The 14,015-nt window shown below is 45.0% G+C and overlaps 1 protein-coding gene across 1 annotated transcript in view; it reads right to left on the bottom strand.

The window, feature by feature from the left end:
• The window catches only part of ARHGEF38 (Rho guanine nucleotide exchange factor 38), a 118,310-nt gene extending 105,991 nt beyond the window's left edge, over nucleotides 1-12,319 (bottom strand). The window contains exons 1-2 of the mRNA XM_070261629.1: nucleotides 11,874-12,319; nucleotides 11,559-11,754 (exon numbers count right to left, since the gene is read on the bottom strand). Coding sequence (XP_070117730.1) covers nucleotides 11,559-11,754 — 196 coding nt within the window. The 5' untranslated portion in view covers nucleotides 11,874-12,319. The remainder of the gene's footprint in view (nucleotides 1-11,558; nucleotides 11,755-11,873) is intronic.
• Between the last annotated feature and the right edge of the window lie 1,696 nt (nucleotides 12,320-14,015).

A 14,015-nucleotide genomic window follows, 5' to 3' on the forward strand; every position in this document is an offset into this window, starting at 1 on the left:
TCTGTGTCTGGCTGATTTCACTCAGCGTGATGTCCTCAAGTTTCATCCATGTTGTAGCATGTGTTGGTATTTCATCCCACACTGTTCTGATCATGGACCTCCAACACATGTAGGGTATTAATGTATCTGTACATTATGAGGAAGACTCAAAAACAAATACTTTCAAAGGATAAGACTGAAAAATAATCTTCTATTTTCTTTTCATAACGGATTGTCTTGAAGAGCCCCCTTGGCTACCCGTCCTTCTCTTTGGAGCCCACTGCTGTAGGACATGGAAAGACAGGAGCACAAGCAGAGGAGCAATACGGTTTGACCCCCGGACCCAGCTTTTCCAGAGACACCCTCCTCCTGCTGTGTGCTCTGCTGTTAGTGATGAGGAGGAGTTTAAAGACTAAATAATTCAAATTGTCACATTTGTATTTTTTGAGAGGAATATTCTAGTGAATCTAGGAAGGCTACACCTCAGTCATTGCAGTTTTATGTCGTTCTGACTGCCATCTGCATGAGATATTTTGTTGAAAAGCAGGAAATAATGCAGCTACTGAAACACACTTGTGGGTCACTGTTTACTTCAAGACTGTGGGTGAGCGTACTGGCAGAACTTAAGGGTTTCTTGACGTTTTCTAGTATTGTTTAAAATTTTATGCAAATGGGGGCCGGCCTGGTGGCGCAGCAGTTAAGTGCGCACATTCCGCTTCTCGGCTGCCCAGGGTTTGCCAGTTCAGATCCCGGGTGCAGACAGTGCACGGCTCGGCAAAAGCCATGCTGTGGTAGGCGACCCATGTATAAAGTAGAGGAAGATGGGCATGGATGTTACTTCAGGGCCAGTCTTCCTCAGCAAAAAGAGGAGGATTGGCAACAGATGTTAGCTCAGGGCTGATCTTCCTCAAAAAAAGAAATTTTATGAAAATGAGTTGATTCCTTAAAATAAACCACACAACAGTTACTGCTACTAAAAACTAATGTGATAGTGATGGAGACTGAGTGTTGGTTGAAAAAGCATGGACCTTGGAACCAAGTGGACCCCAGGACAGCTCTGTCTTCACCACTTCCTAGCTGTGTGACTGCTGGGCAGATCCTATCCCTCTCTTAACCTTGGCTTTATCATCTGTAAATATACGACGGTGACTTTATCATCTGTAAATATATAACAATGACTTCATCATCTGTAAATATATGACAGTCACTTTATCATCTGTAAATATATGACAATGACTTCTTTTAATTTTTGTTTGTTTTTTGGACCTTGCCAGGATCCTATATTGTCAGAATCTGCTCAGGACACTAGCTTCTTTGCAAAGTTGTTAAGAGCGTGAAATGACACAATGCATCCACATGCCTCGTATGCATGCTCAGTTGATGTTAGTAGCATCTTTTTCGTTTATGACCCCCAAACAGGAAAACCAGTTATCACCCTGTCCATGTACTAGGACATGTTTGATACTTCTGTCTGGAAAAAAATCCCAAATCCAAAAATCAAATCGGATTTCCATGTCTCGAATTTTGACATTTTAGAGGTACAATTAAGTTCTTTCTCATCACAATTCCTATATTGCTTTATTTGTGTCTCTAATATAATAATAACCACTAATGTGTGGTGGATGCTGTGATGAGCTGACCAGTTTCCCTTCAGGAATAAAAGACTTTTGTCCAGCTGCTGGGAGGGCCACAGCAGACAGGTTCTCGTCAGGAATCGTCACAGGTGAGAGCACCTCTCAAGTTACACCCCCTCCCAAGGTGGCCTCATTCAATAACTTGAGGGCCCAGGTCCTTCACGCCACTAGGACAATGCTAAAGGAGCATCTCGTCTTCAGAACTCACCTAAGAGTTGGCTCAGGCTTCCACTGAGACCGTATCACAGCTCAACCTCTCCTCTGCCCCCAATCCTGCGCCCTTCCCTTCTCTTCCCCCGGTGGTGGTCACAAGGACACTCCCTAATAACCTCTTGCACCTGATCTCCAGCTCAGAATCTGCAACCCAGGAGCCCAACCTGCAACCACATCTCAGGCACTTTTCAAAATGCTGCAGCAGTGGGTTCACTGCCCGCCTCACTGGATGGGTGGGCTTTGCTTCTGAGTTACTTTATTTTCTCAGGATCTAGTCAATACCTGGCGCACAGAACACCTAGCAAATGCTTGTTGTGTAAGTTCATTAAAACTGAGGCCTCATTTTATTTGGCCAAGAAACTCTTTCTATTTTCTTGTTTAATAAAAGTTATTCTCTCTCTTTACAGAAAAAAGAATCTAGAGCAGTTAACCCCAGAGTTGACTCCAATTGCGTAGTAAGGAAATGGGAATGACAGGATTGTAAAAGCAAACATACCAATCATAAGGATCAATATAGTTATAATTGGTCATTGAGTACGTGGTCAATGAGCTGAGCATCTACTCTATACCCGGCACTGCTTAAGTGCTGAAATAAGACTAAGTGTCTACCTCCAAGGAGGATTATATTCAAATGGAAGAGGGGGCACAGATAGAACAGACTAGCCTAGTCTCGGAGAGCTGTGAAGGGGCAGGAAGGGATCAGAACATACCACCCAAAAATATCCACTTGGCACATTGATGCTTCTGAGCTGAAGGCAGTTGATGAACAGCAGGTGCAGGAAGGGTCCTCTGCCCTCGCTCTTTCTGCCTAAAATCAAGATGCAAACTTCCTGTGACACCCTCCTTGTATCAGGAAGAGGAGCATATACTTATCACCCGAGATGGGGCGTTGACATCAAGCTGAGTCTGTAAAGCAAACCTCACTAAACCCTGACCAGTGAGTTTCCCCCACGTTTCTAGTCACTTGCCCACAGTTTCACACCCCTAGCCAAATGCCATTTTCCTTTGTCTTATCACATCTCCACAATTTATCACTCTTTGTCAAAATGGTACGTAAGCCCCTGGGTCTAACTGTTTCTTTGGGATTTTCACTTCTTCTATGAAACCCTCCATTCCGTTTAGAATATTAACATTAAATAAATTGTACATGCTTTTTCTCCTGTTAATCTGTCTTCTGTCAGTTCAATCACAGGTCCCAGGCACAGAAGCTAAGAGGATAAAGGAAAAGTCTTTCCTCCCCTATACCTCGTTAGGTAGGATGCTCAGGGAAGGACTCTCCAAGAAGGTAAGCAGAGACCTCGATGATGGGAATCCACACTTGCAGAGATTTGGGGGGAAGAAACTTTTAGGCAGAGAAAACAGCTAATATAAAGGCCAAGAAGTAGGTACAAATTTGACTCTAAGCTCCAGACAGTTAAATACAGTAAATTGCTTGTTTTTATCTGGGAGGGAGATACGTTCTAATTCTTAAAGATAGCTAAAGTTTTTCCTGGAATAAAACTAGATGGCACTGAGAGAGGTAAACAATATCTTCATCAACCATTTCACAACACACAGAAGCAGAAGACTGTGTTGGCTTCTTGTAGTGACATTAGAGACCTAACATTAAGAAGCATTCAGGAAAGAATTTCTGGGAGGGGCTACCGCGCGTCACCGTGCTTAGAGCATAGGCAGATGGCAGGACCTTTCTTTAAGGAAGAGCTGGGTGTCAGAGAGTCCAGATCATGTCCCCACCAAGGGCCTTGGTGCGGTATCCTCGAGCATTTGTTTATCCTCTGATTCACTAATCAAGAAAGAAATTGTTCAGAACAACGTGGGACAAAGCCTTTTAATCATAACACTCTATTTTCCTGCTGTGTTTCAGACTCACAATTTAGGCTGACTTCACAGAATTCTATTGAGATATCCCCTACCCAAATAAAGAGCTGCTTGTTTCCAGTGTGAAATTCCATTCTTTTCATTTGCGAATGCAGACACTACACCACCACCTCCCCTACCCACCCCCATTGCTATAGAATAGGGTTTTCAGTTTTTTGGATGTATATTAAATTTTGTTGAGATGCAAATAAATAAGCGACAACTGGTATAAAATTAAAGAAATAGTGTCAAAGTATTCAAGGAAGTGGGAGATGGAGATTTTGAAGCTATTACTATCGGGAAACCTTGCTTAGCCTGACTTTGTAATTTTCTTTCCTGGCAATTAAAAAGAACATTTATCAAACAGCAACATGCTGGCAGAGGAATGTCACAATAATTCCAACGAGAAACGTGCGTTCCAAAGTGAAGACTTTAGCCGGCTTTATCACAGGGGCAGAGGCATGACTGCATCACAGAACATCTCCTGCAGCCCTGGAACCGCTCTGACTTCTTGTTACCAACGAGCCACGCAGACAAGACACCTGCCGAGTCAGTGAATTAGATGCACTCTTGTCGATCCAAATAGTCCAGAATCAATGGATAAGTCCAAACTGGGGTGAGTTTATTCTGAGCCAGGTTTGAGAACTATAGCCTCGCACCTTCTCTCCCCAAAGACGTGGGGAGTACAGAGTGGCTATATACCGTCTTGGAACAAAGAGCACGTGTCACATATGACAAGAATGTACTTTTACAACAGTCACAGGATTGCTTTGCTGGCAGACAGGTGAGTGGTCACAAGGTGAGCACAACAGGTTGGTAATTAATCCTTAGTTTTTAGGAAGAAATGCTTGTGCTTAAAGGAAAGCTGATATGGGGGAAGATACATCCCTATCTATAGGGCATCATTCTTGCCTTTGGGGCCTAGTAAATGTTTAAAGCAGGTGTACTAGGTGTGTTCCATAGGCCACGTCAGGACCTTTGGAAAAACAAGGTCAGGGTGAATTAGTTTTACACCAAATGGCTTCCTCGTATGCTCCAGTCTATCCTATTGCTTGTCATTTATTCATCACTATTTTGCAAGTATTTAAAGCACCTGCGTTCAAACCAAGCTCTATCTCCTGAAGGGGCTCAGGAGCTGCCACCCCAAAGCGCTCTGCTTTGGAATATTGATTATTTCGAGCAGAAGACACTTGAAAAACAGCACATGCAGCGAGAGGCTTCTTCTTTGTCCTAAATCCCCCACCGGGAGTGGCATCAGCCAGGGAACAGGGAGTCTCGTCACAGGAGGGGACACTGCAGTTGGCACCACCGGCAGACAAACTTTGTCACAAAGCACCACACCTCCCATCCCTTCTTGTGAGCCATCTTCTCTAAATGCCTCAGTCTCCCCAAAGAGGCCTGCCTTCCCCACCTTTCCCCTATCAAGATGGTAGATGAGCTCTCACATCTTATCTTTTTTGGGGTCTTCACTTTTTTTTCTGTGATGCCTGGGTCTGTAATATTAAAAATTAGTACGCTTGTATACTTTTTCTCCTGTAAGCTGCCTGTGGTTGTTTATTTCGTAGACCCAGCTATCGAACGTAGGAGGGAGAGGCAAAGTCTTTCCCCCCTTTTACACCCGTTTTTCAACTATAAGCCAGAACTGAAAAGGCATTGGGATTAAGTAATGTGTGAAAGCCCCTGGTGAGCACAGTTCCTGGCAGGTGACAGTCACGCCATCTCTCCCTTCCCTCCTCTTCCCTCTCACTGTCCACAGCCCAGAGGAGAAGCAGGGCGTATCCTGGGCGTAGAGTACAGCCGAAAACCGCCCCTAAGCAGCCTCCCTGGGGGCCCGGAGCGCGTGTACAAGCAGAGGCTGGCATCTTGTGCCTACATGTTAAAAAGTTATAAATCAGGTGGGAAAATTGTGAAATAAAATATGCTCTATCCTTCTATCTTGATGACTCTACCGTCACAACAATCTGGAAGGCCAAGTCCAAATTTAAGTTTCTCAGATCCTCAGAGTTTCATGCCAAAATCCAGCAAGAGGCCCTGGGCACCCTCATGCCTCGTCAGCCCTGTGGCCTGTGTCCCCCCCTCCCTCTCCCAGCTCTCTCCCACCCACCAGGGGCCTGGGAGGCACGGTGTGAACACCTCGGCCTCCTCAAGCTCCAGACCCTCCTCCATAACCAACTGCCCGTCGGGCCAAAGGGTGTGCACACCAGCAGACATGTCTGCCCTGGAGAGAATGTGGTGGCCCAGCAGGCCTTGGAGCCGGTACGGGGGTTTGTTGAATGGGAATTCCAAGGCCCCAGATACCCTGAACTCTGGGAGTGAGGGTGGGGGCCAGGTGGTCAGGACCTCAGTCCCAGGGACTCCTCCCGTCCCTGGTGGAGAGCGGCCGCAGAGGGGTGCCCTAGGGCACACCCTGAGGCTGAGTCTTCTGGGTTCCAAGGGTGACCTTGCCTACAAGTGCAGGATTCTTCAAATAATCCCACCTTCACCAGGATATCAACACCCACAGAAATACCGAAGGTAGTATGATTGTGTCATCAGGAAAAAGTAATTCTGTAAAAAGAGAGATTTTTTTTCCTGTCCTGAATCAACAGAAACAAAGATGAAAGTAGCTTGAATGCATTTCTCTCACCCATCTTTCTCCCAATTACGCATATCATTATTTTAAGAAATATTTCTGTTTATGCTCAGTACGTCTGAGTTCTTTCTCTCTCCTCTCCCTCCTCCTCTTTCCTTCCTTTCATTCCTGCCTCCCTCTTGATTTCTCATTTTGCATTGTGATAAACCCGTAATCTTTGCAGACAAAACAAACAAACAAACAATGAGAAGCTGTATTTGCTGCCTTTAAGGAAGTTATACCTGGAGTCAGGCCAGTGAGACACAGAAGGACCAAGTTTCCCGTCACCATGTGGTCGGAGTGGAATTGCTCAAGCTTTCTTGATTTATGGGACTCACACTTTGCTACAAATGGCTCTTCTAAAAACTGCAAAACAGCTTTACTAAAAAGGAAGGAAAGAAAAATATGCTTCGTTTTGGTTTCTATGCATGCAATGAGAGAGAAATTACTTAGATTTAAAAGTGCCCTGACTTGTACAAAGATCTGCCCTTCAAGTTAGGAAACTTGGTCTTGGTGTCACATTACTGACCCGTGGACTTCCCGCTTTACAAAGGGCGGATGGAGGAGGTCCAGGGGGAGGACCTGCCTAACACTCAGGGAACAGGCAGGACAGACAGGGCTTGTGACGCCAGGGTAGACTCACGCACAGGGGGCTGGACAGGTAGTTTTATTCCACCTCAGTGAGGCCTCAAACAAAAATCACCAAATCTTCCAGTGTTAACAACTCCTCCTGATCAATTCCAGATGGTCTGTATTCTTAAAAATCATTACAAACTAAATGGTCCCATGATCTTACCAAGTCTAACATTGTTTGAGCCATTTGTCCTCATCCTGCAAAATGCACTATTCTGGATAAAGTCTGTGCCGTAGGGGGTTCCTCACCATCACCAGAGAAAGAGAACTTCAGGCTTTCGTAAGAACATCCAGTCGACCCTTTCCTGAAGAGAATGATATGCTGGCCTCTGCGAGAAAACCTGCTAGGAACTGGAGGTGTGGCTTCTGACTTGTGTTATCAGCAACAGAAATGACATTTTACCCTTCCCCTTTCTCTCTTTCACCTGATACTTGATAAGCGAAATATGCACTGGCCAAAAAATTAGCCTGAGGCTGAATGTGGCCACAGAGATCCACTGTCCTAGTTTGGGTTGCTACAATGTATATCATAGACTGGTTGGTTGAACAACATACACTTATTTCTCACAGTTCTGGAGGCTGAGAAGTCCAAGATCAAGGGGCTGGCAGCTCTGACGTCTGGTCGGCAGATGGCTATCTTCTCAAATCCTCACATGGCAGAGAACACACAGGGAGCAAGAGCTCTGTGTCCTTTCTTAGAAGGGCACTGATCCCACTCATGAGGCTCCCCCCTCTTGACCTCACCACCTCCCAAAGGCCCCGCCGCCTAACACCATCACATGTGGGATTAGCTTCAATATACAAACTTGGGGGGCACATAAACAGTCATCCCATTGCACCCACACTGAGAGGAAACCTATAATGTCAGTAATATCAATCACATAGGGTTTTCAGAAAAGGCTGCTGAATGTTAATCAATAAGCTTTTTATAAAAAGTTTTCATCATTAGAGAAATACGTCTCCAGCACACCCACACACAAACACAACTATATCTATACCTACATACACTAGATAGATTAAACAGATACATAATCTGCACGTGCACAGACGTGCTTGTGCATAGCTGTTCAGATTCGGTGCATTTCAAAGGGAGAGTTCACACATATAAGCACATACAAAATCATTTCCCAAAGAAAACGGTTTAAACAACTCAGCCAGGGATGTCCACTTCCATCACTGTCTGAGGCACCCACTAACATGGCAATGAGGAGCTGAGCTCGCATGGAAGCTAAGATGGTGGAGCTCTCGTCAGGACTGGAAGAGGAGGCCTGAACTGAGGTGTGGCCTGGTGTGCTCTAAAAGGTGGAGTCGGGAATGAGACAGCCTTCCACTAAGAATGAACTGTCGTGTAGGCAGTTCTGTACATTTTAATTTCTAAGACGTATGTTTCTTTTTACTGAAGAGTCATCTCTATTCGTGGAGACATGCATCCTCACATGTGAAGACACAGGGCTCTTAATTCAGGCCTTGGCGCCTTTCCTTGCACTGATTCCTGCCTAGACCACATCATTCAAATCATTCATTCAATTTGAAAGTTACAGGGTGCTGACTGTGCTGGGCGTGATTCTAAGCACAGAGATGGAGGGTTAACAAACAGGATCTCTTTCATGGGGTGGGGGCAGGAGAGACGGGAGAGGAAAGGAGAGTCCATAATAGGCACTGTCTCCCATTCTGCACCTTCTTCCTCATCCCCGCCTCATCATCTCTAAAGACAATGTCTTCTGACAACCTCCTCCAGCCAATCCTGAGTCGACGTGCTCCTCTCACGGGCCACTGCCTCCACCTCTGCGTCTGTCATACTGGTTCTTGCCTGCCTTATCTGTCCCAGTGAGACTGCAAGCCCCTTTGGAGTAAAGGTCAGACATTTTTTTCTTAACGATTTTGTAGTTGTAATTCCTGGCATATATCCTGTTTTTTGCTCACCATATAGCATATTCTAAAAATGCCAGTTAACTGAATGAATCTGTTAAAGGAATAAAGAAGCCACTAACAGTAGGCTGGCCTTGAGCCACTTGTACAACTTGCTTAATAGGAATGACTGTGTTATGTGATCACAATATTCCACAAAGATTTTATGATATTTTCATTGGAACCATGTTCTATTGTTTAATCTAGTAGCTTTCACCCAGTGTACCATTTTTTAAAGACATTACAATTTAGGATTCACACCACTAAAGTGATGTCTGTCAGAAATTGAATTGAACAGGTAGACTGTGTATTATGAGTTGAGAGGTGAACCTGGGGGAACCAAAAAAAGATCTCTTGTTTCCCAGAACCCAGAGAACTTACTTCCAGAGACAGTCAGAGCAGAGCACTTTATTACTGGGATAGCAGCACAGCGCCGGAGGACGTCGACTGAATGATTTGAGGCTGCTTCCCAAATCTGGAAAGCACACCGCGAGCTCCCCACGGCTTTGGGCTGTCTATCCGAGGCCTCTAGCCAGCTCAGGTCTTTATTCAGTGCCTCCCAGGGAATTATGGCTCTAAGGTGGGCAGAGAAAAACTCTGGGCACTGCACCAATAAAGAGCTTCTCACGGTGATTTAGGATCATCTGCATGATGATGGCACAGCACATGCCAGAACGCAAACCCATGGAACTGATGGCTTTGAACACTAATGAGAAAAGGCCTCCTATTGTGGCCCAAGCCGTGAGGGAAAGATTGCATTGAAAGCTCTACCAGGCATTAGATATCAGACTCGATTTTCTAAGGAGTTACGTCTAAAAAATGTCGCTTCTCAGCAGGCCAGCCTACCCTTACAGCTCTGATGTGCTCCACCACGTGCCCTGACGATTTCTCTCCGGCACAGACAGTTCTAGGAATAGGGTTGACCCCTGAGTCCTTCCTCCCACCCTCAGACAGGATCCTACAGAACCTGAAAACCACAGATCAAACCAGCGCCTATGAGCCTCAGGTCTTCTGCGGAGTAACCAACAGACATCTGCTGTTATTTTTGGGGACAGACTTATTTTTTTAGTTAAGTTTAGGAAGTGAATTGCAAAAAGGATTTTCCTTTTTCTTCTTTTTTTGCAATTGGAAAATCTGAACCAAAAGGATACTGAATTAGTGAATCTCAGACAGAAGAAATGTGTTGTTAGGAATAAAAAAGTGGGCTTTTCCTGAATTTCTATATGTGGTCTCTTTGTCAAAGGACAGAAAAGAGTTGAAATAGGTTAGTAGATAGTAAATTTTATCCATCACGATGGTACACAATGAACAATGACTACTCTTGATTGAGTGCATACCATGTCAGCCAATATCCTAGTGTTTCACGTAATTATCCACTTTCATCCTCCTATCAACACCATGTGGTAAGTATGGTCATCCCACTCTCACAGATAGGGAAACTGAGGCTCAGAAATTTAAGTAATTTGCTCAAAGTCTTCTAGGTGGTAACTTGAAGAGTCAGGATTAGAAACCAAATGTGCATGATTTTAAAACTTGCATTCTCTTCAATGTGTCTGTTGCCTTGAGAATAATTAATTTCAAAGATCAAACAGTACCCTTTCCCGCTTTTTAAAAATTTCCTTTGAGGGAAAGACGACTCTGCGCTGTGATCCCTAGCTTCAGGATTTTTTTTAAAGCATTAACTCAGAGTAGGAATCTTTAAAGAGTTAATTTAAATGCATTTAATTTAACTTATTTAATTAAGTTAATTTGCATAACTAAGTCCCAACACATTTTTGAGAAGGAGCGCTGCTAAGTACCAGCTTGTCGCATTGGTCTTTCCAGCCTGGGCACGGTTTTCCAGAATGACAGCTCCTGGTGGGACTATGAGAGCTCCGACACACAGTGTGCTCAAAGATGGAGGGACAGGTTCCAGGGGGTCACGTAACAGGTGCCGCCATGGACACCTAAAATCGCACAGCATCAACACCAGAATGAAGTTTACCAGAACAACGATCTTCAGGAGAAAGGAGAAGAAATAGCGGGTGGACGGGGAGAGACAGAAATTCAGGATCTGAAACAGGGTGTGTTCCAATAACTGTGCCAAATTATCTGATGACCATCGCAAAATAAACTGAAGCTGCTTCCTCAAAAGTCACTCAATCTGAGAGTGTTAAACGTCTCTCACCATATCTGGGTGTTATTCGATTCTCTCTGGAGGAATGAACACCTATGTGATTTTCAACAATCCTGTTACACTGTCCACTCACTATAACATTCCTTATTTTCCACAGACATGACCTCAGTCTCATGCCCCTATTTAAGAGAACCACAATCACAGGCCAGGAGCACTACTTAGATCTTGTGGTGTGACATCTCACACCCATCTAGCGAGATAAACTATCTTTTGTAGGTTTCTAAATCATTTGCTTTCTAGGGCTTCCCACTTCTTAAACTCAGTGAAGGAGAGAGAAGGAAGGGGGAAAAGTAACAGGAAAAATATTACCCTCACCAGAAAAAAACCCAAAAAATATTAAGAATTGGCTCTTTAACTACTAAAGGACACGATAAATTTTTCCTATAATTTTTGAATTACATTTACTTCCATTTCTTTATTTTCCTCTTTATGGAGGAGGAAATATTTGATTTTCTCCTCTGCCTTGCTGCTTTCTTTGCAAATGGAAGAAAAGGAGAGAAAGAGCTGGGCGTGTGTGGCCTGGGACAATTGATTTCCTGTCGATTACCTTGTAACTTCTGGTTGTATTCGGTCCTGTCAGACTGGCTCCTCCTCAAGGCACCCGAGTGGTCCCCAGAGACACTGCTCTCCACCACAGTGTCAGTCTTCCTTCTCTCCAGCATGTACAACCTGGGCCTCAAGAAGGGCAGATTCTTTCTCTTGGTGACCACGGTTTCTTTCCCGGTGGCTTCCTTGGGCTCCATCTGAGGCAAAGTCAAGCTTCAGGGGCTCGCAGACAACGGCTGGATGCTGAGGAGCCTCCGGTGGGGGGAAAGCCGCAGATTAACTGCCCCTCCTGCCTACAGGCTTCCCTCCAGCTTACCTGGCTGTGACTGCCACCTCCTCGGAGTCCCAGAGCTCCACCCCGATGAGGTCATTCTTTCTTATACCTAGAAGCCAACAGGGGAAGCTGCCACCTGTTACCTGAGAGACCTGCGGCACAGAGCTAGGCAAAGCAGGGCCCTCACCGTCACACGCTCCTGGAGCAAACAAGAATCCCATTGTGCAACTGGGCTGGGGCCAGAGGACAGTGAGCAGGGCGAGGCCAGGAGGAAGGGAGCCGGAGTGTAGCCTGCAGCCTGCCGTCCTCTGTGTGCCTTCGGGTGTGCACAGGTGTGTCTGCTGCCCGGAGGCAGACGGGGCTGTGCGCCACCTTAGCTCGTCACTCATCTGTGCCCGCGGGGTCAGTGGGTGCTGCAAGAATTTGCGTTTGCACCACAACAGTGGGTACAGAGTCATTTTTAAGGACTACTGTACCTGCTCAAAGTCGTGCTTCCGCCTTTAAACACTGGACAGTCAGAGACTATTTACTAAAAACACGCTGCCAAATCTTGATCTGCGTTCCTGGGGAAACAAGGATTGGCCTGGAGAGTGGTCTGGCGGTGGCGCTGGCAGAGGAAAGTCCCTAGCGGCCAGAGCCTCCTGATTTCCCTCTCTCTATGCTGCCGCCCTCGCCTGCAGTCAGTCCTTTCGTGGTCCCAGCCCAGTCCTTCTGGGTCCCGGTCCTTAGGAAAATAAGTGCTGTGTCAGGTGTGGTTTCTGTAAAATCTTCTCTCAACCCTTCGCAGATGGGGCCCGAGAAAGGCAGCTCCTCTTGGGCACAGAAGAGGTGGAAAAGTGTTTGAAACAGAGAAGAGACAGTAGAAAGTAAAAGCATTGGGCGAGGACTGGGAGGGAGAAAGGCAAACAGTGATGGGCCTTTCATTAATTGTTTTGAAGTTGTTTTTCCTCATATTTCCTGAGATTTCTCGAGGGAGAAGTTCTCAGAAGCTCGGGGAACGCACCAAGTGTCTTGTACGCCCTCGTTAGAGACAAGAGGGATGCCAAGGAGGAAAAGAGTTTCTCTTTTATGGTAAAGGAACACACCACCAAAATTCAGCTTTGTGCTGCCCGTTCTGAATCGTGGCTAACTCTTGTTAGACAAGGTTTATAAATAAGGAAAAAGATAAGAACCGTTTCTCCGAGTCAGGATGTGTGGCTGAAGACAATTTGCCTAGTTATCTTAAAAGATAATAGGCAATTCTTCCACCACTATAGAGACATTTATGTATAGCTTGGCATATTGAATGGCTTTTATTTATATAATTTATAGTCTTTTTTTTTAGGAAGTCCTCCCAAGTACAGTTAATAAATGCTTTCAAAGGCACACTCACTGTTAAGATGTAAAATGAGCTTTTTGATTCATGTTAAAAATGTCTCCATTTTATTCTAATATATATATACATATATGTACGAAATATGTGCATATCCACCTTGTTACAAGCAGACGTAAACTGCTAGAGATAATGCTACTGCAAAACTGTGCAGGCCTTGTGGGAAATATGGGGTTAGAGACACAGCGCTCAACGACTTTGTCAGGGACCCATAAAAACATATAGAAAAACTAAAAAAAAATGATAGCACAATTTTACATGTGATAAATGGTTTAGAAATACATAAATACTACAATAAACACGGTTCTTTATCTTGAAAAAGAACCGAAAGCTCCCTGCAGAAGTGCTTCCTGGAAGGGTCACAGCTTATGAGTCCTAGTGAAGTGATGCAAGGAGCCGTATTTGGCACCAGCTGGAGATGTACACGGCCAGATGCGGGCGAGTGTGGGCAAGTGAGCTTGGAGCCCAGGCAGGGAGCTGGAGTCACCGGTACCCGTGAGTGTGCATGTGTGAGCTTCATGACTTGGGCCCTCGGGATAGTGTTCTCTGCATCTCTAGTGTTTCCAGGGGATGACATCGCACATAAGCAAATGTGAAACTGTGTTAGGCTCCAACGCCCCCTGATTTATCAGTCTTGTTGGAACAAATTTGTGTTTTCAAAACAACCACTATAGCAGAACTTACTGTAGTAGCTTTATTGTAGTTTTAAATTTCATCATAGCATAGCTCCTATGGATTCAGTAATACAGATGTATTTCATTTATTCACAATAGTTTCTATGTCAACCTTTAAAATAATAGATAAATTCTTTC

Source organism: Equus caballus, chromosome 2, assembly GCF_041296265.1.
Source record: "Equus caballus isolate H_3958 breed thoroughbred chromosome 2, TB-T2T, whole genome shotgun sequence".
NCBI classification, from domain to species: Eukaryota; Metazoa; Chordata; class Mammalia; order Perissodactyla; family Equidae; genus Equus; species Equus caballus.